The sequence below is a fragment of the Mastomys coucha genome, unplaced genomic scaffold (genome assembly GCF_008632895.1).
Source record: "Mastomys coucha isolate ucsf_1 unplaced genomic scaffold, UCSF_Mcou_1 pScaffold7, whole genome shotgun sequence".
NCBI classification, from domain to species: domain Eukaryota; kingdom Metazoa; phylum Chordata; class Mammalia; order Rodentia; family Muridae; genus Mastomys; species Mastomys coucha.
The window spans coordinates 27,851,429-27,878,530 of NW_022196913.1; the positions used below are offsets into that span (position 1 = coordinate 27,851,429).

The 27,102-nt window shown below is 39.8% G+C and overlaps 3 protein-coding genes across 3 annotated transcripts in view; 1 reads left to right on the forward strand and 2 right to left on the reverse strand.

The window, feature by feature from the left end:
* LOC116082008 (histone H1.4) overlaps nucleotides 1-27,102 on the reverse strand; it is a 98,582-nt gene that overhangs the window by 31,151 nt on the left and 40,329 nt on the right. The gene's annotated exons all lie outside the window — the stretch shown is intronic.
* Nucleotides 17,464-17,962, reverse strand: LOC116082019 (histone H2A type 1-B/E). Its single transcript, XM_031358820.1, has one exon. It carries the CDS (start codon nucleotides 17,910-17,912, stop codon nucleotides 17,520-17,522), a length of 393 nt encoding a protein of 130 aa, XP_031214680.1. The 5' UTR covers nucleotides 17,913-17,962; the 3' UTR covers nucleotides 17,464-17,519.
* On the forward strand, nucleotides 18,171-26,716 carry LOC116082021 (histone H2B type 1). The gene is made up of 2 exons (XM_031358823.1): nucleotides 18,171-18,614; nucleotides 26,401-26,716. Exon 1 carries the CDS (start codon nucleotides 18,225-18,227, stop codon nucleotides 18,603-18,605), a length of 381 nt encoding a protein of 126 aa, XP_031214683.1. The 5' UTR covers nucleotides 18,171-18,224; the 3' UTR covers nucleotides 18,606-18,614; nucleotides 26,401-26,716.

Here is a 27,102-nt window from a genome sequence, read left to right on the forward strand (position 1 = left end):
CATGAGAGAGAGGCTTTTGCAAGCTGAGGGAAAGATGCTTCTCTCTCTAAAGTGGCATAGAACTTGGCTGAACTAGTTCAAGTGTTGTTGAAGGTGCCACTTACAAACAGCAATATTAGGTACTTAGTGTGGTAGCTGTATACGCAAAGTGAGAAGAGATAGATCTAATAATCTCTTTGTATAAGTAAATGTCAAAGGAAAGAGATGATTAGGCAAAGGAATTGTTAGCAAAATAATACTAGCCCTTAGAGATTGAAAATCAATTTATCTATCTATCTATCTATCTATCTATCTATCTATCTATCTATCTATCATCTATCTATCTACCTACCTACTTACCTACCTACCTTCCTATGTATACATCCATGTACTATCCATATATCTAAACTGTTTTAGTGTTACATTTGTGCATGTGAATATGTGAATGTTGTAGTGGGAATCCTGGGGATTAAACTCACGTTGTCTAAGCAGGTAATGATGGTTACTGCTGAGACATTTGGCCTCCTCTTTATCTGTTTTTTTGAGACAGGGTCTCATGTATCCCAGGTTAGCCTGAGCTCACTATATATCTAAAGGTGACTATGAACTCCCTGTTGTCCTGCTTCCACATCTCCCATGATGGGATTACAAACATGTGCTACCACACTTTTTAAATTAAAGACATATGGATGAGTAGCCCTTTGACAAAAGTATCATGGGTGCAAGTCATGAACTTCCTCTCTCAGTGAGAGAAAGAGAGACAGAGAGAGAGATAGACAGAGAGATAGAGATAGATAGATAGATAGATAGATAGGTAGAACCACTCCAGCAAAGATGCTACCAATTTAATGTAAATTTAGGAAGTAGAACAAAATGGAAGAATATTGTCATGCTTTTTGGATACTTTTTAAAAATGATTTTTAAAAAATGTTTATTTATATTGTTTATATGAGTACATCATAGCCATCTTCAGACAGAGCAGAAGAAGACACCAGATCCCATTAACAGATGGTTGTGAGCCACCATGTGGATGCTGGGAATTGAACTCAGGACCTTTGGAAGAGCAGTTAGTGCTCTTAACCGCTGAGCCATCTTTCTAGCCCATGTTTTTTGGATTCTATACAAGGAGTCCATAAACTATTTTATTGTGGGCAAGCCCTGTTTTTCAAGAAACAGAAGAGTACCCCACAAGTATTTTTAAAGATCATTGTGGCTGACATTTCCACTTAGGGTTTGTTTTCAGATTCAGGCGATAGTGGCACAGGGTAGGCAAAGTCCTGCTCGGATAGCCATGCATGGGTCAGTCTCTCATTGAGAGTTGCTTGAATGGAATCCCATCCAACTATAGGGTCAGGATTCTGCAAAGGAGGAGTCAGCCTCATAGAGAGTCAAGAAGGTAGCATGGCCACAGAAGATGACCTGAGATTCGGGTGCAGAGTTTATGAGTGGATTCTCAAGACTTAAGTGCTAATGGACTTGCCTAGGACAACTTCCCCTTTCTTTCACACATCTCCTGTCGTTGTACATGGACATGTCTGTCTTATGCTTGTCACAACTCTATTTTAACATCATTTATTTATTCATTATTTTTCTACGTATGGGTGTTTTGCTTTTGCACCATGTGCCTGCAGAGGCAGGATGAAGGCTTCAGATTCCTTGAAACTGGAGCTGCTGATAGTTGGAAGCCACTGTGTAAGTGTTGAGAATCAAAACCTGGTCCTCTGCATGAGTAGCCAGAACTCTTAACTGCTGAGCTATCTTTCCAGCCACACTGCTGTATATTAGAATCGTATGACTTGTCTGCTTTTGCTAAAATTTTGAGGACATTTGAGCAGGGATACATGTATCTTGAGTCTCAGTCACAACTGGTTCAGATTTCTTAGATAGCACTTCAGATTTTAGAATTAATGCTAGGATGAGTTAAGCATATGGGGTTTTGTGAATGTGATAAGAGTATTTTGCACAAGAAAATAATGTTGGTTTTGTTATGTCAGGAGTGAAGTATTATAGAACAAATTATGACTTAATATTAAATCGTTGAAACTCTAAACTCAACTGTGACTGTTATTGGACATAGGTCTTTGGCCTTATATGACAGCAATGCTCTTTCTACTCACATCCTAAGAACAGGCCAGCAAAAACACAGTCAGATGAAAGCCAAGAGGAGAGGAGCAGCTGGAGGCGAACAGCGCGGCACCTTGGTTCTACACTACCAGGCTCTAGAAGAGGAAGGAGTCATTTAACTGTTCAGTGGGCAGACAGAGAGGAACAGGACATCGAAGACTGTGATAAGAGGTTATGTCTCAACAGCTAAATGGCATGTATGAAGAAGAGTTTAGAACTCAATCCTCTTGCTTCTTGCAGGAAAGACTATCAGCAATGTGCATGAGTTGTAAATCTTACAAGATGTGCATTCCCTCGGCAGACTGATCGTTACCTGTGGTGGCCAATGAGAGAACTCCTGGAAAATGTGTCTGCAAGACACATTGACTAATTTAGAACTCCAGTGATGTGGAGAGGCCAGAATGCTTTGACTACAGAGGCTGATCGCTGTACTTTGGGCTCGCTTTAACTTCCTGGCCCACTTCTGAGTCTTCATTAACACCTTGTAACAAATAGAAACATTTTGAAATCTATTAACTTAGCAGTTCACTAACCTCTGTCTACCCAAATGCTAAGGATACCATCATCAAATGGCATCTGAACCCTATTGAAGAGCTTCTTCCATTATGCTGTATCCTCGCCTCCAATGTATCCACTGATCTATTTTAATCTTGCCTTTGATTTATGACTTTCTTTGATCTTATAAAGCCTTAAAACACCAAGAAGATGGTTATGTGTTTGAACGTGGAATTGAGGGTAACCTAAATCTGTGTTCTCAGGCCATGGTTACTAAAATTTAAAATTAAACTCATTCTTTTGCTGTTGTTGTTTCGGTACTGTGTATGTATAGGTATGGTGATCAAGAAGAAACTCTGTGAATGATTTGCTTATTCAACAGAGGAACCACCTGAATGGAAACAATGTACTCAGTTAGTCCGGGACCACGGGTGTTTTTCCTCAGGTGGGTTGGTGAGTTCTTTCCAGGTTTCTCAGACCTCTCTTGGTTTGACCCACAGTCCATTTGTTTATTATGAGCTGGCTAACTAAGGATCCTAAATAGACAGATACTTTTCTTGTGGGTTGCCTTTCAAAGTATTTGGTTTACTGTACTGACTTTGTTTGCCTTGATCTAGACCTTTGATTTGGTTGTTTGCTTGCTTGTTTTCAAATCTCTAAAGACATTTTGGATTTTATTTGCTTTTGGAACTCTGAAGCAATTTTGGTTTCTGTTTTCATTTGTCATTGGTTTTGCCTTTGGCATCTCTCGCTTTATTACCACTTGGCCTTTTTGTCCTGATTTTCCCTCTCAAATACCTAATTCTGTGATTTTCTGTTGCATCTCCTGTGACCTTAGGATGCCTTTCACTTAGGATATTTAGAGGCACCTTTTCAGAAGGGGGAAAAGAAGCATGGTGCTGATACGGTGGGCGGTAAGCTTTCAAGATCCAATGAGTGTTTGGAGATAAGCCAGTAGCTGGTGCTTCAGCTGGCCAGTGTGTGTGATAACTATTGACTTTCAGCTTGCAAGTATTTGTAAAAATAAGGAGATCCAAGCAAGGATAACCTGGTTTTATGGTTCCTCTGGTGGGGGAAGGGGCGGTATCAGTCAGGGTTCTCTAGAGAGACCACTGAGAGAATGAATCTGTATATTTAAAAACAGGTTGTATTAGAGTGGCTTACAGGTTATGGTCTGACCATGCAGCGCTGGCTTTCTCCTTTTGAAAGGCCTGAGAACCCTGTAGTTGCTCAGTTCACAAGGCTGAATGTCTCAGTTGATCTTTAATATATGCCAGAACCTGGAAGAAGTGGGCTCTAATGAGCTTGACATTGCGAATGAACTTGACAGGGCAAGTGAGAACAAGTACCCTTTTCTTTCATGTCCTTTTAATAGGGTACCACCAGAAGGTGTGGCCCAGGTTTAAGGTATAGATCTCCCCACCTCTAAAAAGCAAGATTTAGGATGCCTCTTCCCATTTCAAATAATAATAATAAAAAAACCAAAACCAAACCAAACCAAAACAAAACAAGAAAACCTCTCATGAGTTTGCCCAGCTGTTCAGGTTTCAGTTACTTGCAGATGTAGTCAAAATGACAACCAGGACTAGCCATCACGGGGGACCATTTGATGTTTCAAAATTGGTATTTTTGTGTGCTTACTTAAGTTGTAGGCAACAGCAACAACAACAAAAAATCACAACCAAGCAGCTTGCTTTAATTAAAATGTAAAATTTTTGTAAAAATTGAAGAAGTTGGTAATTCATTATAATAAGAATTCCATGAAAATGTCTTTGTGAGTTAGAATGAGCTGCTAATAAGAAATTTATGTAAGACTCTGGCCAGGGAAGCAGATCAGAGTCTTGCTCAGCCATCATCAGAGAAACTTAATCCTTCAGCAGATAAGGACAAATGGGAGACTCACAGCCAGCCATTACAGAGTGGAAAACCTTGGAATCCTCAGCGCTCATTGGAGTGCCTCCATCAGCTTCTGCCCCTCAGGGCTCAGGGAACCCTGGAAGATGAGATAAGAGATGGATGACACCAAGAAAACAAGGCCCTTCGAATCACTATGAGCAAAGCCCGCATGAACTCACAGACTGAGGCAGAACACACAGGGCCTGCACAGGTCTGCACCAGGTCCTCTGCACTTGCCTTATGGCTTTGAGTTTAGTGTTTCTTCCACCAGGCTTGCTACCCCTGCCAAATTCGGGGCCAGAACCAGATGTATTTATCTCAAAGATGTGGAGCTCTCAGGCTTCCTGACGTTTTTCAAACTGACCAATCCTATATCAATGAAAGAAGATCCCCATAAAGACCCTTAAAGCCTGCAGCCCTCAAGAAGAGACCTACCTGGTTTTGGTTCCCCAGTCTTCCCTACTTTTCAGAAGCCCTGTTGTGTGTGTTTTCTCATCTCTTATCAATGCCTCTCTCTCTCCATTAAATTATTTAATTAATTAATTTTCAGAGAGAGCCTTTCTATGTAGCCCCCTTGGCTGTTCTTTCTTTTTTCTCCTGTTTTATAATATTTAATGATCACACATGAGGGGAAAATAAAATTTTTGAGTATGCATTTTGAAATTAATAGGAATAATTAAAGATGCCAGCCAAGGTTAATATACTACATTCTAGTAGGTAATGATGTAAATGTTTATGAGTACATATTTATCCCCTGATATATTTTTCAGTTTTATTTTTATTAATTATTTTAATTAATTACATTTCAAATGTTATCCCCCTTCCTAGTCTCCCTTCCATGAACCCCTCCCACCCCAGTTCCCATCCCCTTAGCCTCTAAGATGGGACTTCCCCACTCATCTACCCACTCCAGATGTACCCCTCTAGCATCCCCCTTCTCTGAGGTCTCAAGCCTCCACAGGATCAAGCCCCTCCCCTCCCACTGATGTCAGATAAGACAGCCCTCTGCTACATATATAGCAGGAGCCATAGAGTGGCCCAGGTATACTTGTTGGTTGGTGGTTTAGTCCTTGGGAGCTCTGAGGGGTCCAGTTCGTTGATACTGTTATTCTTCTTAAGGGGTCGCAATCCCCTTCAGCTCCTTCAAACCTTCCCTTAACTCTTCCATTGGGGCCCCTGGGCTTGAGGCCCTTGGAAGTCCATTGGTTGTCTGTGAGTATCTGCATCTGTCTTACTCAGGTGCTGGCAAAGCCTCTCAGAGGACAGCTATACCAGGCTCCTTTCTGCAAGGACATTTTGGTATCAGTGTAGTATTAGGGTTTGATGTCTTCAGGTAGAGTGGATCTCAAGGTGAGGTGGTCTCTGGATGGCCTTTCCTTCGATATCTGCTCCATGTTTTTTCCCTGCATTTCCTTTACACAGGGACAATTCTGGGTTAAGAATTTTGAGATGGGTGGGTGGCCCCATCCCTCAACTGGGGCCATGTCTATCTACTAGAGGTGGTCTCTTCAGATTCTATCCCTCCACTGTTGGGCATTTCTGCTAATGTCATCCCAGTTGGGTCCTGGGAGCCTCTTGCATCCCTGGCATCTGGAACTTTCTAGTGATTCCCCTTCATCCCCCCCACCCCCATTTCTACCCCCTACATATTTCTATTCATTCTTCTGGCCCTCTGGGCTTCTCTCCTGTTTCCTCCCATACCTGATCTTGCTTCCCATTTCCCCTCCCCCTTCCCTTTCCCACCCAGATCTCTCCCTACCTCTTCCTCCTGTGATTATTTTGTTCTTCCTTCTAACTGGGTTTAAAGTATCTACTCTTTGGCCTTCCTTCTTGTTAAGCTTCGTATGGTCTGTGAGTTGTATTGTGGGTATTCTGAGCTTCAGGTCTAATATCCACTTATCAGTGAGTACATACAAGTATCTTCAACAAATGGTGCTGGCATAACTGGCGGTTTGCATGTAGAAGAATGCAAATTGATCCATTCTTATCTTCTTGTACAAAGCTCAAGTCCAAGTGGATCAAGGACCTCCACATGAACCAGATATGCAGAATCTAATAGAAGAGAAAGTGGGGGAAAAGCCTCAAACACATTGGCACAGGGGAAATTTTCCTGAACATTACACCAATGGCTCAGGCTCTAAGATTGACAAACAGGACCTCATGAAACTGAAAGGCTTTTGTAAGGTAACGAATACTGTTAATAGGACAAAATTGCAACCTATAGGCTGGGAATAAATTGATACCAACCTTATATCCCACTGAGGGTTAAAATCCAAAATAAATAAAGAACTCAAGAGGTTAGATTCCAGAAAACCAAATAACCCAATTTAAAAAATGGGATACAGAGCTAAACAGAGAATTCTCAACTGAGGAATCTTGAATGGCTGAGAAGCACCTAAAGAAATGTTCAACATCCTTAAGTCATTGGAGAAATGCAAATCAAAATGACACTAAGATTCCACCTCACACCAATCAGAATGTCTAAGATCAAAAGCTCAGGTGACAGCAGATGCTAGCAAGAATGTGGAGAAAGAGGAACACTCTCCCATCACTTATGGGATTGCAAAATGGTACAACCATTTTGGAAATCAATCTGGCAGTTCTTTAGAAAATTGGAAAAAATTCTACCTGAAGACTCAGCTATACCACTCTTGGGCATGTACTCAAAAGATACCCCACCATAGCACAAGAACATGTGCTCCATTATGTTCATAGCGGTCTTATTTGTGATAGCCAGAAGCTGGAAACAACCCACATGTCCCTCAATGGAAGAATGGATACAGAAAATCTGGTTCATTTATGCAATGGAATACTACACAGCTATTAAAAATAAAGACTTCATGAATTTTGCAGGCAATTGGATGGAACTAGAAAATATCATCCCGAATGAGATAACCTAGAACAGTGCCTCTCTCTACAGACTGTTTATCTGTTGTCTGCGGTTTCTCAGCTTTCCCCTAATGGTGCTGCACTTGAGATTTCCCCTGCCTTTTCATTCTTTAACTGGTAGAGAAAACTAGGCCCGTCAAGACCTCTAGATGTTGACAGGTTCTGTGTCCCTTTGCTTCTGTTTGTTTTTTGTTTTTTTGTTTTTTTGTTTTTTTTTTTTTGTTTTTTTTGTTTTGACTAGAGATTATCAGATATTTGTGTCCCTCTGACACTAAAACCATGCATCATAGCACATGGCTTTTCTGGCAAATATCACCATAACTCCTGATCACTCATCTGTCCTAAGCCAGTTTCTTACCTACAAGAAAGCAGCCCCAGACACAATAGAAAGCTACTCCCTGCCCCCCCCACACACCCCTCCCCAGCTACGCAGGGAGAGAGAGAATCTGAAATCCAATGCTTTTTTGTGTTATGAAGCATTTCTCACATCTTAAAGAGACCGAGCTGTAAATGTTCTCTGCTCTAAAATGGGTGCACCTAGATGTCACTGCGTCTATGAGAATTGTTCGTCATATGTGTCTATAATAACTATGTGCCATTGTAAGAGGGCCTGAGACCTTAGCACAACTGACTCCATGATGGGAGTACCATTTAGGTTGTGAAACTCAGCATGCAGTCCGCACCACCAGCTAAAACGAAAACCAAGGCCTAACTTACCAAAGTCCATAGTTCTGGGAAAGTCTCTAGCTTGTCCTGCGCATGCTTCTTGGCTCCTGTCATTATTCTTCTGCCTAACTGTTCTTGCTAACTGGAGTGTGTCAACCCAGAACGTGGTTTTTGCGTTTAAAAGCTCACTCTGAGAAAGGTTTGGGGCTCCACTGGGATCTTGAATACCCAGTGTAGTTGCCTGCTGGATAGTAAAGACTTTTTATGCCTTAAGCCCATGTTGGAGCAGTTTCCTCAGGTGAATGCCCCATAACACCATGTGTTTAAGGTATGTTTATGATAATTGTGTGTCATGTGTGCCTATGGCATTGAGTTTGAATTTTTTTTTGTTTTTATACTTTTGTGTATCACATTTATGTTTTTGAACAAACTGTGGTCACTTTAGTTCTCTCTTTTAAAAACCTTCATTTTTGTTATGTAGCAAAATTATCTTGGCATGACAATTAAAATGCATGTGCATATTCACAGAATTTAAAATTGTGATTACATATTAAAAGACATGATTTGTACATACATACTAGTGTATAAACTTGGGTACTCTAGACATCTAAAATCATTAAAATGGTGTCTTTGGCTCTATTAAATGTTTCATAAAACTTTAAAATATTGACTTCTTATATTAAAACATTAGAGTTATAAGATAAAGTTTTCATTAAGGTATACAACTGAGAGAATTATTCATAATTAGTTATTTACAATACATATTCAAAATAAATAAAGTAAAAAATATACAAAAATATTCAAAATAAATAAAGTTCTAAGTGCCAAATTCCATCTTATCTTATCCTAATCTGGATACCTTATAAACCACCTCCCCCAAAAAAGTAAAATCTCTTTCTACCAAAAGTAATTCCAAGATGTTTTTCATAATAACTTAAATCTTTAACAAATAATTAATTTAAATTTAGTTAAGAACACACATGCAGAAACTTTAATGTATTCTACCTGTATTTGAATATAGCTGGTAGTTTCCTAAGGCACCATATTAATGTTCTCTGGGATTTAGATGCAGAGTACATGACTTCATTTAAAACTACCTCTTTAAAGTTGCTTTCCAAATTTTAAAATAATGATAACGATGTTCAGATTAGCTTAGGCTGTGAAAGTGGTTATAACTAAGTTAATGCAGTACAGAGATCATAAAACTTCTGTGATCAAAATTTTGTTCCCTGAAATAAAATTAATTCTGATTCTTTTTTTTTTTAAAGGATTTATTTATTTATTATGTGTAAGTAAACTGTAGCTGTTTTCAGACACACCAGAAGAGGGCTTCGGATCTCATTACGGATGGTTGTGAGCCACCATGTGGTTGCTGGGATTTGAACTCAGGTCCTTTTGGGAACGAACAATCAGTGCTCTTAACTGAGCCATCTCTCCAGCCCCAATTTCTGATTCTTTAAGAGAACATGTTCTCAATTTTTTTTTTTTCTTCAAAACAGGGTTTCTCTGTATAGCCCTGGCTGTCCTGGAACTCACTCTGTAGACCAGGCTGGCCTCAAACTCAGAAATCCACCTGCCTCTGCCTCCCAAGTGCTGCGATCAAAGGCACTTTGATCAAAGTATGACATTACTGCCTGGCTCAAGTATTGATCTTAGTAATGTCCACCCCAAAAAACCTTAAAGCAACAAACTTTGTTTTATCTCTTCACTAAGAAGACATTTAAAATATGAGATTAGTTTTTAATATAACATATTTCATCATTAGACTTTTTGCTTTTTGAATAGTCAGCCATTACTTTAACCACAGACTAAGTTTTCTTTAGAAATTATGTCAATTTGAGATACTCTCACTAAACTGTCTAGTGATTGTGGAACTCAATTTAGTAGACAAATATTTAAAATTTTATAAAATTTGTTCCTTTAGATAAACAGCAGTTAGTATTATAAAGTACTTTTACATCTAACAACTGAAATTCTAATTGTTACAGAGACTTCCTCAGTGGGTAAACACAGCCACACCACTTAATGAACTACAAGAAATAAGACATATGGTCAAGGGTTCCTTTCTGATATCCAGGTACTTCTTGCTAGCTCATGAACTACTGAATTCAAGGAGATGAATTTTCTCACATTCTGAGAACACATTCATGTAGATTGGGAAATGCTAAGTAATAGATACTCATCTTCAGTGCCATTGACCGCTGAGTACCCCACGTAACTAACATTTCTCTCACTTTTTGTTTCTTAAATACCTTATAATTAAAATTTAAAAAGTTTACAGTTAACATAAACATATTAATGTAATATATAATATATTTTTACATTATATAAAATATATAGTAAACTTATATAATAAATATATAGAACTATACAGATATAATAATACTAATCTTGGTTTTAATGAAGTTACAAATGGAGACATTTCCTTCTATTCCTTTTTCTTACTGTGATTGTTTGCTTTTACCAAACACATACCTTATTTAGAACTAGTTTCCATGTTTAAATGATTCAAGCATTTTTTCAAATACAAGCATATGTATATGTATGTATACGTATATGTGTATGTATATATGCATATGTGTATGATGTGTACATATATTCTGTATATGTATATGTGTATGTGTATACACACACACACACACACACACACACATATATTTCCTTCTCAACCTGACTTTTGGTCATAATATTTGGTAACAGCAATAGAAACCCAAACAGTATGTATATTTATATTCACTATTCAGTGTAATTGGATAAAAAAATCCAGGCTTTAATTAAACATTTATTTTAGCTGGAGTTAACTCTTCTTATTCCGATTAGGCAATAGTCATTAACCTCTGATAATAGCACTCATAATTTTTTATACCTTAAGTACTGATGCTTTTTTGATTAAACTTATATCTAAGCTATCCCAAAACACAATTAGTCAGGATTAAAAATAATGAAACCATATTTGTATTTTGCTGAATTAAGAATTGACATCAGTAACAGTGACTCCTTTTAGAGTTCCATTTCTACCTATTTAAGTGTAAGATAGCTCATAGAGTACAGATAACTGTATATACATGGGAAACATATAGCTAATCTAGTTTTAACGATATGTAGCTTTTTGTTGTTTTATGTTTCCTCCTTCATTCCATTAAGTCAAATGATGCTCTCCATTATTTTAGGTAACATAAGCCTATTAAATGTTATATGTAGTGCTATGTCAGATTCAGGTGGCCTGTGGGGGGTGTTCGGAGAAAGTCAGATCAGGATCATGGTGTCAGATAGCTTTGTTATGATCCAAGACTTCTTTTCTTAATGCCTTTTACAAGCTCTTCTCTCCTGAAGACCATTGTCCTGACCAAATCCTCAGCCTCATCTACGTCAGATCCTAGGAATGAGTGCCTTACTGTGAAGGCCCTTATCATATTTAGTAAATAGCATGTGGGCTCCAGTATGTAGAAAATATGATACTTGGCCAATAGGGAGAACTGTAAATGAGAATTCCTGAAAAGATTTGTCTGCAAGGATTGATTGACTAACTAGAACTGCAGTGATGTGGAGGGTTCAATATTTTGACTGAAGTGGCTGATCACTGTATCTTGGGCTAGCTTTAGCCTCCTACACAGCCACTTGTTGCCTCAGTTGTCTGCATCAACATCTTGTGACACATGGATACAGTTTTAACTTTACTAATTTAGCAGGCTACTAGCTTCCATCTATCCAAATGCTAAGAATGTCATTACATAGCATCTCAGCCCTATAGGAGAGCATCCCCTATCTTGTTGTAGCCGCCCCTCTGATGCACCCATTGCTCTATTTTAAGCTTGCCTTGCATTATGACTTTCTTTGTCCTGCAATGCATCAAAACATCAAGAAAATGCTTACATGTTGGAATGCAGAATTTGGGGTAACCTAAATTTCTGTTGTCAAGTCATGCTCACTCAAATTCAGCTCCAGAATTAACTTTCTTATTCCCTTTAAAGTAAAAGCTGTTGTGTCATGTCATCCCTACACCCACTCCACCCAGAAATAACCCCCCCACCCTCCCCACCAACTATCCAATCCAGTTCTTTTTAAAGGTAGTCAGAAAAGAAAGGACAGTGGTGGGTATGGTAAGGGTTAAGCTTTGAGAAGCCTGATAGTATACACCAAAGAGTTGGATCTCAGTATTCTAGCTTCTTGCAGAAAAATCTTCAACTATTAGCAATGTTTATAAGTTCTAAATCTTACAAATTATAGATCCCTCCATCATTGCCAAACAACTATTAAAGTACTCACATGTAACAGGGAATAAGAAAAGTCAGATTTTACAGTTTGACAGTTCAGCTTCCTTTGAAGTCTTCATGCCATAGTCTGACTTTTCTGAATGGCATAATAGTTCTACTTACTTGTTTTTTCTTTAACAACAGGATTGATTTGTTTATAATAGATTCCAAGTGTAAATGTAGGTGATGAATGTCTTTAATAGGTATTCTAATGATGCTAATCCTTCTTATTTTGGTCCAAAGAAAGAACAACATATCAACCAACCAGGACTCCCCCCTGCACTCTCTCCCCCCCAGAGTTCTCAGGAACTAAACCACCAACCAAGGAGTATACATGTCATGGCTTCAGCCACATATGCAGCAGAGGATGGCCTTGTTGGGCATCAGTGGGAAGAGAGGCCCTTGGTCCTGTGAAGGCTTGATGCCCCAGTGTAGGGGAATTTGAGGGCTGGGATGCAGGAATGGGTGGGTGGGTGGGGGAGAACCTTATAGAAACAGGGGGAGAGAGGATGGAATAGGGGGTTTCCAGAAGGGCAAGGGAATACCATTTGAAATGTAGATAAAGAAAATATCCAATAAAAAAAAAGGAGGAGCTCTTTTGCTATATATGAACCCTCATTAGCTCCAGTGGAAGGAGAGACTATTCAATTAACTTCCTAATACTCTTTTTATACACATGTGTTATATTACAAAGGAATAAATATGAAGATGAATAACTAAACCATTAAGGAAATAACCTACATAGATATATATTTCTTTATATATAATACTTTATATATATATATATAACTATAACTGATTATATATACATAAAACTTTATATATTATTCAATATTTATTTTAACAATAGTATTTCAAATGAATGTAATGAAAAAAAATCCACAAAAATGAGTTGCAATGGCAGGAAACAAGGGAAAGGATATTCCTATCCAGAGACTATTTGATTATTTGGAAATGTAAAGGGAGAGTGCATTGCTGATGCTGTTTTAAACTTTGCTGTTATTTTTGCTTTGCTTTTGTTCTGGATATGCTGAAGACTCAATGATGACTCGTTGACAGCATTACAACTTAGTAAAACTCTAAGATAAGTGTTTCTCTCTGGTGTCCAAATACCTTCCCACTGGAGAGTTAGTGGGAGGATTGTTACAGACCCTGTGCCCCTGGGAAAATTTCATAGACTCAATCCAAGTATAATTTAAGATTTATTCTATTAGCTGCTAGCAGGACAAATACACTTGGAGCTACATTTGCCATGAAAGAGGGATGTGGGGAAGGACTTTTAAAGGGGAAAAAAACTCATGAAATCTTTCAATATCTATTGTAAGCCAGTAAAAACTGTTTTGTTCTGCCAAGTTATGTGATTAATGCAACTCAAAATAACCTTTGGGTCTCTGAGTAAGCAAGTTACAGAATCAAGCAGCAAACAAACAAGTAAAAACCATCTAGTCATAACAAGTAGATAGTCATGGCTATACATTTTTGGGTAGGGGTTATTGGGAACTTATCTTTCAGACACTGGAGTCAGAGACAAATGGCTGGTGGGTATCATGATGCATGCCTAGCATAAAATGGAACATTTTTAGCCATATCAGGGATAACTTTTGTCAATGTACCCCAGTAGAAAGACTTTCCCAGGACCCTTGAGACAAAAGTGGTAAAGATCTGCTCAAGGCCTGAAAGCCAACTGAAGCTGTAAGGTATTTAGTGCTCTCGAGATTTCTGTCTAGCAGTAAGCAAGACTCTGAGGTTTAAATACTGACAATGAATAACAGAAGTCAAAGAACCATGTTAGAGATGAGCGGGGATAGAGCTGTGTGGGATGCTGTGCTTGGTAGCCTGTTCTTAGCTACTGCTCCTCTACTGTCAGACATGGACACCTGTATTTCTCTGAAGCACCCTAGACAAACTCCCACAACAGTCAGATCATTAGAAAGCATAAGCTACTAGAAAAGATGGTGGTATTGGCAGCTTTCATTTGGTGTGTACTTGATATCTTTCCTGGTAGTACACTGACTCTCTAGAACAAAATGCTTTCTGGCTTGCCCAGTTTCTGATGCATTCAATTCAGCACACGCTTTTTTTTTTTTAACCAAGTATCTATTTGTATATCTAAAACAATGTAACAAGTTGAGGTCTTGACCTCATGGTCTTGATGAAGATGAAAACAAAAAGGTTAACAATATTCACGATGTATCCATCCACTAGCCAATGTTCAAATACAAAGTTTTTTAGGCTCCTGGAGCTACTAGAGCACATCAAGCCTTCTCTATTCTCATTTCCTACCTCACCACAGGAAAATAGGTCCTGTAGATCCTGACAACTCTTCCCACCATATCAAGTTTCTTTGTTTCATTTTTTTGTACCCTGAACAAAAGCCATGCTGGCCTCCACTGAAGATTCAGCATGTTCACACTCTGTCAAATTTTAACACCTGCCCCCTTTATACAGATTCTGGGAAACTTTTTTTTTTTTTTCCTTTTGAGTTCTTTTTTCCTCCCCCAGAGACAGGGTTTCTCTGTGTAGCCCTGGCTGTCCTGGAACTCACTCTGTAGACCAGGCTGGCCTGGAACTCAGAAATTCGACTGCCTCTGCCTCCCAAGTGCTGGCATTAAAGGCGTGTTCCACCACTGCACGACCCCTTTAAGTTCTTCTTCTTCCTTTTTAAAGATTCATTTATTATTATACATAAGTACATTGTAGCTGTCTTCAGACAGCACCAGAAGAGGGCATCAGATCTCATTATGGATGGTTGTGAGCCACCATGTAGTTGCTGGGATTTGAACTCAAGGACCTTTGGAAGAGCAGTCAGTACTCTTACCCACTGGACCATCTTGCCAGTGCCCCTTTAAGTTCTTTATAGAGTTTAGGATGCAATTAAGTAACCTTTTCTTATGTAATCCTCTATATAATAAAGGGTTACTCGTTATATAATAATTTTGTATTATTTCAATTTTTCTTCCAATAATCTCTTAGGCAAGGATGGTTATAAAATATAAGCATTTGAAGCGTTTGTTTTCTAGTCCTGGGAAAAACCCAATCAACAATAGCAATAGCACTTTGTTTTTGAACTGTTGGCTTACAAGGATTAGTGAGGAGCACACATATAATTGGTATGTAGTGGTGCTTACCCAGCAGCCATCTGTCTTGATCAGCCTGTGCGTTTCTTCCTCTTCTTCTTCTTCTTTTAAGATTTATTGATTGTATATTTTAAGATTTATTGATTGTATATAAGTACACTGTAGCTGTTTCCAGACATACCAGGAAGAGAGCATCAGGTCTCATTATGGATGGTTGTGAGTCACCATGTGGCTGCTGGGATTTGAACTCAGGACCTTTGAAAGAGCAGTCAGTGCTCTTAACCGCTGAGCCATCTCTCCAGCCCTCCCCAGCCTGCACTCTTCTGGGGCATCAGGGTACACACTACAGAGTCAGGGTCTTTTCATAGCAAAGTGAACACAGACACAGAAAGATATCGAGGTACGGGAGCTTAAACACATACCTGAAGGTCTCACACCTGGGAAACTTGGGTTCAAAAGAACATTGGCAAGGAAATGAAAATGATTCCAAAGCTCATATGAAGCAAGTGAGATCCAAGGATCCAGGTTTTCAAACTTGAAGGAATCCTGAACTGGACTCCTGACCTCACAGTAGTAGCTATGCACAGTGATATTAGACTACGAAAGCTCAGCTTGCATGTAGTCACAACTATAGTTCCAGCACTTAGGAGGCTGAGGCAACAGAATCAGTAGTCCAAGATCATTCTCAGCTACCTAGCAAGTTTGAGGGCAGCCTGGGGCACAAGAGACCCTGCATAAACAAACAATGCCATCCTTCCTCAGCATGGCATATTGACACACACCTATATTCCTAGCATTTGAGAAATGGTGACAGAAAACTCAGGAGTTCAAGGCCAGCCTTAGGTAGTAAGTACTCCGGCAGCTTGGGTCTCATGAGATCGTTTCTCCAAAACCCAAACAACTCAGAAAATCATTTTTTCACTTTATTTATTTATTTTTAAGCTCACAGCACTCAGTATTCCTAGGTGGTCTCACATCCAAGTACCAACAAGGCCTGACACAGCTTATCGTCTAAAATCAGTCACATTTAGGTAGTATGATCATAGAATTTTTTTTCTTGTAGGAGGAGTCAATGTGATTCCTTTTCCTCAGCCTTTTATCTTCACAGTTTCTGGGCATCCAATTATTTTTCTTTTAGAATGGTTGTGGGGGAAGGAGTACGAGGCTGCCTGGGTTCCCCGACATCAGTCAGTAAGACTGAAAGGACTAATTTCTGGCTAACACACACACACACACACACACACACACACACACCCAATCAGCATGATTGTGCACTGCGTTTATTCCCAGGCCTCCATAGGCAGAGGCAGGCAGATTTCTGAGTTCAAAACCATCCTGTTATAAAAAGTGAGTTCCAGGACAGCCAGGGCTATACAGAGAAACTGTCTCTAAAAGCAAGCCAACCAGCCAGCCAGCCAGCCAGCCAGCCAGCCAGCCAGCCAACCAAGAACATTTGTACCATATATGTGGATTTGAATTCTGGGAACAAAATGGTCTCAACCTCAATGCTTCAGTGAAGTGAGATTTTTGTGTGGTTCCTGTGCTTGGCCAATCTTCCTAGGACACCGTTGACCACTGGGAGTCCCTGACCCTCATTTCCTATTCAAAATCCAAGCAATGCTCTCCTGATAAAAAAAAATTGGTGAGATCAAGTACACAGAAAAACGAAGTTGGGAGCTTTCCTAAGGTTCCCAGATGTCTACTTCCACTGTTTTGAGAAGGCCAGATGCCCCAACTTTTACTTGCTTCTAATAAAACGGAAAATATTTTACTTCAGATAATAATCATTGCCATTCATTGCACGCCCTGGGCGGTAGGCATAGTGTTATTAAAAATATACAACCTCCAGCTAACTCACATTGACAGACATTCATATTCTGCTTAGTGGCTATAACAGATAGTTGAGATGTTTAGCTTTAAGCCTACCAATCAAATTCTACGGGGTCCTATCGACCTTCATAAAGTTTACACTATAGAAATACTTCCAAACAGCTCTTAGAATCAAGACCAGTTTTACTATCTAAAGCCCATCGAGTTAAAGACCATTTCAGTAGCATTTTGCTCAGCTCTTTCTTTTGAAACAGTTGGGGCTCTGAAAAGAGCCTTTGGGTTTGAGGTTTCCGCAAATTCTGTTGTTTAATTACTTCCCCTTGGCCTTGTGGTGGCTCTCGGTCTTCTTGGGCAGCAGCACGGCCTGGATGTTGGGCAGGACGCCGCCCTGCGCGATGGTGACGCGGCCCAGCAGTTTGTTGAGCTCCTCGTCGTTGCGGATGGCCAGCTGCAGATGGCGCGGGATGATGCGCGTCTTCTTGTTGTCGCGGGCCGCGTTGCCCGCCAGCTCCAGGATCTCGGCCGTCAGGTACTCCAGCACGGCCGCCAGGTACACCGGGGCGCCGGCGCCCACGCGCTCCGAATAGTTGCCCTTGCGGAGCAGCCGGTGCACGCGGCCCACGGGAAACTGCAGACCGGCTCTGGACGAGCGGGTCTTGGCCTTGGCGCGAGCCTTGCCGCCCTGCTTACCGCGTCCAGACATACTAGAACAGTAAAAGAAACAAGACTGCAAAAATAAAGTAGTGAGGGCATCCAAATGTGGCTGCTTTTATAGTACATTCCTGGGTAGTAAACAGTAGTACTTGATTGGTTACAAGTGAGCTCAGTGTTATAGCCAATAGAAAATCTGTTTCTGAAAACTTCATTTGCATATCCACACCCAAGAACCCACTGTTTTTTTCTTCTTCCAATTAGCTAAGACTCGTTCGAAATCCTTCATTAGCATAAACGCCCTATAAATAGGAGAAGTCCGTTTCCAACCCACACTAACCTTCTGGTGTTTGGAGATCCGAAGATGCCTGAGCCCGCGAAGTCCGCTCCCGCCCCGAAGAAGGGCTCCAAGAAGGCCGTGACCAAAGCGCAGAAGAAGGATGGCAAGAAGCGCAAGCGCAGCCGCAAGGAGAGCTACTCGGTGTACGTGTACAAGGTGCTGAAGCAAGTACACCCCGACACCGGCATCTCCTCCAAGGCCATGGGCATCATGAACTCGTTCGTGAACGACATCTTCGAGCGCATCGCGGGCGAGGCATCTCGCCTGGCGCATTACAACAAGCGCTCGACCATCACGTCCCGGGAGATCCAGACGGCCGTGCGCCTGCTGCTGCCCGGGGAGCTGGCCAAGCACGCCGTGTCCGAGGGCACCAAGGCGGTCACCAAGTACACCAGCTCCAAGTGATCGCGCCAAGTAAGCCTCCGTAGTAAATTCCAAAGGCTCTTTTCAGAGCCACCCACTTTTTCAAAGAGAGAGCTGTGTTTGAACACTGCGTTCAGTTATAACCAAAAGCAGATGAGGGGCGCTTGTAAACCTTTACAGAGTACTCTGAAGGCAATCGGGTACTTTAGCTTAATTTCAGTGTTCGCTTTTTACATTTATCTAGAACCATTTGTTTTAAATATTTTGTTGAAAAATATAGCCTTGTAAACGTCACTTCCGGTTATGCAAGTCGACCGGAACCAAGTTGTGGGACAGAGGTGACAGACTTTGAAAAGGATAATTTTTAAACATAGCTTTTGCAGGTTTCATTTTGGGAAGAAGTGCTTCCAAGTTTGCTTTTATTTTAAAAGTAAACAGGAGGAGACTCAAAGTACAGGCCTTTCATCTTTGTAGATTTAACAACAGACTACAGAGGTACCTAGCATAAGGTCTTAGATCTTGGATCAGTTTTTGATATCTTGGTAGACAGTATAATAAAATGTGATGTGGTATTACCAAACACCTCTTCGGTCCTGAGATTCTGGTGAGAAATGAAACTGAATTTCTCAAATGCAAGTGTAACAATTTACCACGTTTGTCACTTAGAGTACTTTGGCCGATCTATATTAATTTTCATAGTCCCAGTGACTTGAAAACAGAAAAATGAGAAGATCCGAAGCAAGCAGTGGGGAGAGGTTGAACTGGAAGGACCTAATGCAGGAAATCCCAAAACAAACGCCATTGCTGTGGCTGTTGACTTAACATTTCAAAATAAGAGTTTCAGTCATTAGCGTGGTTTATTCCTCTGCTTGCCCAGAAGGAGGGATATTATTCCCATCGCCCTAGTTGCCTGCCCACTGAACAAATTTGGCCATAAATACTTACTCAGTCAAGCTCAATTCCCTTCCTCCGGCCCCACCACTTTTTTTTTTTTTAAATAAGTTGTCTTGCCTTTTTGAAGAAACAGTACTGTAGCTTTTGCTCTTCCCCACAGACGTCAACAGCATGCTATCATCTGCCATTTCTAGAAGCTGTGCCTAGGTATGCTTTAGGACTACATTATGAGCTGCAGTGTGGAGAACCTTTCAGCCTTCTGGCGCCGCGCCTTACGTCTCCTTCGTGGCGCAGCTTTGTTCTTGCACAACTCTCCTTTTTCTGGTTCGCATTTGGATGAATTGTTGCCAAAATCCACAAATCAGGCTCAGAAGTGTATAAGAAAGGCTTCCAGGGTTGAAGTAGATTGGTACTTTTCATTTGACAACAATTCAGTGTTGATTTTCACTTTTGCCCTTGGTGAGATTCATGTTGTTTCTTTGTGTGGCCTGTCCTTGTTTAATCTCTTTCTAAAGACTATGTCTCTATTGTTCTCTCCTGCCTCTGTGTGTGTATGTGTGTGTGTGTGTGTGGGGGGGTGTTTATATGGTTGTCAGTTTGTTCTCTGTATGAGAGAGAATGTAAATATAAAATAGCTGCCACCAGTAAGTTGATTTTAATGACGCATAGACTGTAACAAGACAGTCCCCGACAAGAAGAAATCAGTGAAACAGTGTCTTGTCTCAACATTTCTAAAATTCACCATTTGGTAATTCCATGCCTGATTATCACCTGCAGCCAGGGTTACTGGCTATGTTCTTTTTATTGCAAGGTTCCAGAGAGGAGTGAGAAACGGCGTAAACTTGCCTGCTGAGGCAGAGTTTGCTTCTGCTATGTATAAAACAGTATTACTTAAAGCTTAATGAGTTTATTATAAGGAATATGGTGTAACAGTAGAATGTCTACCAAATTTGAAGCAGAACAAGAGGATCACTCCTCTTCTGAATAATGCTCTCCTCATACGACCTCTGATTTAAAATCAATACTTTTGTCTCATTAGTCATAATACTTCAATAGATATCCATGTCTGTGTTCATTGACCTTCAGGTTTTCTATTGTCCCAGTCAGCTCCTCTCACTTGCATAACTGCTGTGAATATTTCCTACTTTATGAATATAAGTTTGAGCACATTGTCTATCCCAGCAGGAAGTGAGTAAATTATAATATGATTTAAGTATAAATTGGTTTTATATAGGGTTTAAAAAGAGTATATCAACTTTAATTAATTAAACCGTTAATTATTATAAATTGTTTCACATTCTTAGGCATTAAACTAAGGTGTGGCCTCGTTAAGGTTTGATTCAAAGTCACATAGTTCTAGTCCTAATTTTATTTGTACATTTTTTGTTTACTTAATAGTTTGACTTTTGGCTTAGTTGTGTTAAGATGGATCGTGTATTATAATATAAAAGTGTTAGCATAATAATTTAGTTTACAGAAGCTAGGGTTTGTTGTATAAAAAAAGACTACCTTAAGTTTACCAACTTTTTCCACTAAATTTATTTAGTTGAATAAAACCACTTTTTAATATAAATAACATGCATTGAACTAAAATCAAATCATAAAGAAATTTAAAAAATGGAATAAAAACAAATTACAAGTGTTATTTAAGGACTCAACATGTCAGGTTAAAAACTGAATTCAATGGCAAATAATTACTTTAAGAACTTAGATGAATCCTAAGTAGAACGAATTAGTGCTTCCTTATTCAATACTATGCAATCTCTAACTTAGAGGTTCCATAACATGAGACCTTGGAATGTTTGCTCTGTGCAGATCTCCTATTGTTGCACAGGTTATAATGAGCAGTGCTTAGCAAATTGGAAAACACTGTTCTTTCGATTTAAAATGGTGAGAGACCATCCTTGATTTTTTGCCACTTTAGATTTGTAGGAGTGAAAGATCCTGGAGACACACCATGGGCCTAGAGTGCCAGTCAGGGTTGGGACTGGGGCTTGTTAGTGTGTATATAGGGAAACACAATTGCTTGCTTTGTTTAAGGGTTGTCTTTAACTGCTATCAAGTTCCCTAGCTACAGAGAGAAACAAATAAGCGTGCAAGATAATGATTATGTTTACTCTATGTTTTAAGGGAGTAGGCACTGTTAAGTAATATAGTAATTCACTTTAGTGCATAATACTCAGGGGTGTGTAATAGACTGTCTCCATTTTCTTTTTATGTAGCTGAGATTTGTCCTCATATCTTAATGTAATGATCAGTTGGTTACCAATCTTAAAGCTCATAATAATAAACTTGACAGGATGAGTTTTACACCAAAAAACCCATTTTGAGGTTTTTCTCATTTATCTCTTGGTAACAACCAATTTTCCTTTACACTGCAAAGAAAGATCAGGATTCTAAAATAATCCGTTGTGTTTGAGTTCCCAGGGACTGTGTACTTGTGATTGGTTCTTTAAAAATTGTCTTGAAAAGAGTACTGAGGAGATGCCTCAGTCAGTAAAGTGCTCACTGTGCTATACGAAGACCAAAGTTTACTTTGCAGGACTTGTGTAAAAATTGCCAGAGGTGGTGGTGGCGATGTGTGCCTTTAGTCGGCACATGAGGAAATGCGTGCTAATAATTAACTGAATGTCCTTGAGGTATAGGCAAATGGCACCATCCTGACCTTGCACAGTACAATAATTAGAAAGACGATGGGTTGAGGGCTGAGGGAAACATTAAATGGAGAACCCTGAACTGAGAACTAGTTCACACAAGTTATGTTGTAACTCATTGTTCTGCCAAGAAAAAGTGAAGCCTCTGTGGATGAAGTTAAGGCCAATCACTTACAGTTTCTGTGCCTCAGTAGTTTCACCTGTTGTTCCTTGAGGATAATGGTACTAGTACTGGCCTTCTGGAAGTGGTACAACTAATTAGTGTAGCATTGCAAAGTGTCTTCTTTGCGGTATGGGGAAAGTTGTCACTAAGTGGCAATGGAGAAGATCCTAAAGACCATGGTTTTTTGTTTTGTTTTTGTTTTTGTTTTTGTTTTTTCAAGACAGGGTTTCTCTGTGTATCCCTGGCTGTCCTGGAACTCACTCTGTAGATCAGGCTGGCCTTGAACTCAGAAATTCTCCTGCCTCTGCCTCCCAAGCTCTGGAATTAAAGGTGTGCGCCACCATTGACCAGCTTGTTATGTTTTCATGTAAAAAGCATTTCATGTAAAAAGCCAGTTTTAATATTATGAACTTAGAATTTCAATTTAAGATAGGTAAAAATGAAAGTTGTTAGAGAAAGGTAAAAAATACGTTTTTTCCTCTAGTAGTTACATTTTATCTATTTTTTTTGTGAAAGTCTACTTCCCTCCTTCTACTTGTGGCTCCCAGGGATTGAAGTCAGGCCTTTAGGTTGGTGGCAAGAACCTTTATTCTCTCAAGCCGTCTTGCCAGGTCAGGGTTAAAGATCTTTAATCCATCCACATGCTGTCTGCTATTGTCTGACAAAGTTTACACATTTTCATCCTTATATTAAAAGGACTTATAGCTCAATATCAAAATCTTGGGAATAGTTCATCTATCATATTGAGGAATAGAATTTTACAAATTATAGAGTTCAGATAAAAATGTCAAGTTGAGAGAAAATGCATTTTTTCCCCCAACTTGTAATCTCTTTAGGAACATTCCTAAGGAGATTTAAAACAAGTATTCCCCCAAGGTAGTTTAGACTCAGCACTTTTTAAAGAAAGCCCCACTAATCCCAAATTCATGGCATTAACAATTCCTTTAAGTGAACCTTCACCCTGAGCTTCACCACCTGGGTGGCTAAGCTCACAGACACTTGAGCCAAGTACACACTTGCTTTTGACCATCTCTTCAAGACATGATAAACTCAATTACTTACATGCTAAAAAATCATCTTGGCCAGCATTTAGGTATTGTGGTTATAAATTAGGAAACGGGAAGTGAGTATTCTTAAGACCCCTTAGTTCTGCGTGGAAAAAAGAAGTGGCTGGGGAGCTGGGGGTAGGGGTGAGGCTCAATGGTTAGTGACTGCTTTTGTAGAGATACTGGGTTCAAATTCCAGCACCCACATGTCAGCGTACAACGAGTGTAACAGTAATTCCAGTGGATTTGATGACCTTTCTAGTCTCCATAGGCACCAGTCCTGCAAGTAATCCATGCAGGCAAAACTAAGTTTAAGTTATAAAATATAATTAATATAATAAATTATATATAATATATTATATAACAATATAATAAACAACACAATGAAATATGAATAATATAATAAAAATAAACATAAAATTAAATCATAACATACAATTTAAAAAATAAATAAATAAAAGAAGTGGAGAGTTTCACTCTCAGAGAACTATGTAGACCTAAATCCTAATGTGCAAATTGTAGAGTATGTAGAGTTCATGGCCTGGAACTGCCTCTCCCAGCTGCTGGCTTGGGGAATGAAGAGTTTGAAATGACAACCTTGCCTCATTCTGATAAGACAAACCTATCAAGTGTAGGCAGCTCAGTACACTTTTGACCTACACTCCTCGGCGTCCTCAGTTGTATCTTCTTCCCCAACACTAATATAACTGGACCCAAGAGCAACAAATTAAAACAGATTAGCAACCAGTGGGATTTAGATTCACCATGGAAACCTAACAGTGTGTCATGAGGCCCTGGCTGGAGGCAGTGCCATCCCATGAGCTGAATAAAAAGGAGAGAGAGTGCTTTCTGCTTTCTGACAGTGGATACAGTGTGGTGAAGGTCTCACAGCCCAGCCTGTCATGATGGACAGGACCCGGGGTCACAGTAAGCCCATCTTCTTTCAGCTGCTTTGTCACAGTAACAAGAAATTAAGAAATAGATCTTTATTCTCATGGTGCATTTTCTTTCCCCTCTCTATTTTTCTAGGTATAATTTCCTCACATTATCTCTACTCTTACTGGCTAAACTTAGAAAAGTTGGTCATTTTAATTGTCAACAAATATGCAGCTCTATTGTTGGATGTTTCTTAAATAATTGAGGTTATGGATACCGGGCTCTAGGTTTTATACATACTTTTGGACTTTAATATACTGAAATAAATATAGAATTCTAAACATGTGTAATATATACTTTAAAATTGCTTAGGAGTTCTACGTAGCTGATCCAGGTTCCAAAATATTGGCTAACAAACAAAAACCCCCAAACATTACCAGTTGCAAGTGTCCAATAGAAATGCACCTTTTAGAGGTTGTGCACAAAGATAGTGTTGGTGGTTCTAGTCTCTTCAGAGTCAAAGGCTGGTCTTCTGGCCCAGTAAATTGTAAACAGAAAGGGGAACTTTAATCAAGTAAATATTAGGTGAGTGAGCAATGGGCCTCATCACACACTGGCATTCTGGGTGTTTCTAGAGTGGTCTAAAAGGACTCTTAGTTTTCCTTTAGGGACACATGTGGCTGGAATGGCTGGTTCTTTCCAGCCCCTGTGCTCCCCTCTGCTCTGTCATGCTGTGCCTCTCAGGCACACTCTTAGCCCTTGCTGGTTTCTTGTCTTCCTCAGCTGCTGCTGGATCTCTTGAATTTTCCCCATTTCTTTCTGGGTGGCAAACTCTTGATGGCACTGCACAGCCACTTCCTTCCTGGGCAGCATTTTAAACCTCCTCTTCCCAACTGCTCTGAACAGTACTGTGCAATCTGGACTTGGGATTACTTGGCTGTAGCCTCGGTTGTCCTTTGCTTTAGTTACCACAGAACTGCCAGGGCAGATCACTCAGTTTGCTACACAGTAGGCACACATACACGACAATTGGATGGATCCAATTTTAAAATAAATTGTAAAAATAAATACTACATTTTACATGCTGTGCAGATGTAGGTGACAAAATCAGAAACCACCTTCCTTTAGAGATTAACTCTTTCCAGGCTCCTCCTGACAGAAGCTTGTCAGAAACCACCAAAGAACTACTCTGGCTACTTTTTTGTAAATGTCTGCAAAATGTATCATGAAAGGAAGTCTTTCTAAAATGAAGTGACAGCTTGAGTATTACATGGGTCAAGTGAGAGTCACAATCACTTTTGAAGAGCTTAACTTCTGGCACACTCCCTGCCACGCTGATGTGCCAGCCCACAGCTATTAGGCAGAATTGGCTTTCATGCAAACCCTGCATACATTTCTTGTACTGGGCTTGGACATGCAGAAAGCATAATTTAAATCATACCTTAGTTTACCTACCAAGAACAATTGGAGGAAAAAAAAACCATTTTATGATACCCCTCCAACAGACTAAGCATTGGGGTGGAGGGACTTTTTCATTAGATAGTTTCATTTACTGTAAAGGAAGATAGAAGTGACCTCTGTAGCAGCTGCCTGAAGGGACGAACATTTGAGAAGATGGAGGTTTCTGGAAACTCAATGCCTGCCTACTGTGGGAATAACAAATACTACTTTTTCAAACTGTTCTCATACAAGAACACTTGTAGTCCTGCACAGACAGCTCCATGGGGTTCCTGGGGAAGCCAGTGCCCGGACCTGTACCATAGCTGCCCCTGGGCAGCACCACTGCTTTGGTTAGGAACAACCTGCACTCTCTTTTTTTCAGCTGACAGATTCCTGGGCTTCCATCAAAGGGATCAGAGCCTGCCCATTAATCCTTTACCCAAACAAGGTCAAGGGGTACAGAAGGTTGTATTACTGCATAGGCTCAGCAGCTGTTGACACCTGGGTAAATCAGTCTCTCTGTTGCTGAATTTCATTTTCTATAATCAGGAAGGGAGCAGCAGTAGTTAAGGCATACTGTGGTTATGATGACTAAGCCACTGAGTGGTATTTATAGGCTTCTCAGAACACTCCCTATCTCTAAGAAAAACCTCTATATGCTGGTCGCCATTGTTCTGTCTTAGGTAGAACAGAAGGCACTTGCAGGATAGCTGAGTGAGTCAACCTTTCTCTCTCTCTCTCTCTCTCTCTCTCTCTCTCTACAGGAGGAGTAGACCTGACATTGTTCCTACCACTCATCAGTGCTGGATGCTGTATCCTCGAGACAGTGGAAATGGGTGATACTAGCAGATTAACCACCGTATTTTCAAAGCTCAAGGAACAACTGATAAGCATCTGGCTAGAAATTCTATAAAAATGTTCACTGTAGAAATTTGTGATAAGAAAGACACACATAAGTAGAAAATTAAAATGCTCTTAGACAAATTAAAATGCTCCTAGCAAAAGAAAACTTTTAAGTGTTTGTGATGTGTGGATATATATGTGATGTGTATATAATAAATATGTCATGGAAAGTAAAAATGCATCATGTGATATGTTATAAGAATGTACTTTTAAGTAACAAGGTATGTTTAGACATCATGATTCATGCATCAAGACCTATGTTGTTGTTTGTGTTGTTAGTTATTTTGAGTCCCTATTTTTGTGGAATATAGAATGTACAAATCACAAATCTTTATTTATAAATCTTCACTTTTTTTTTAACTCGAAGGGGAAAACTTAGATCAAGCAACTGAAATGGATAGACTCAGGATGGATGGAGCTTGAGTGCATGTGTGTTGTGTGGAGGGTTCTGTGGTCAGTCCCTAGCACTGTTATTCAAAAAGAAAAGGGGAGAGAGAGAGAGAGAGACAAAGACAGAGAGAGAGAGACAGAGACAGAGAGACAGAGACAGAGACAGAGAGACA

Bases quoted from the DNA above. Each gene is read 5' to 3' on its own strand.
- LOC116082019 (XM_031358820.1), bottom strand. From the start codon at position 17,912: ATGTCTGGACGCGGTAAGCAGGGCGGCAAGGCTCGCGCCAAGGCCAAG.
- LOC116082021 (XM_031358823.1), top strand. From the start codon at position 18,225: ATGCCTGAGCCCGCGAAGTCCGCTCCCGCCCCGAAGAAGGGCTCCAAG.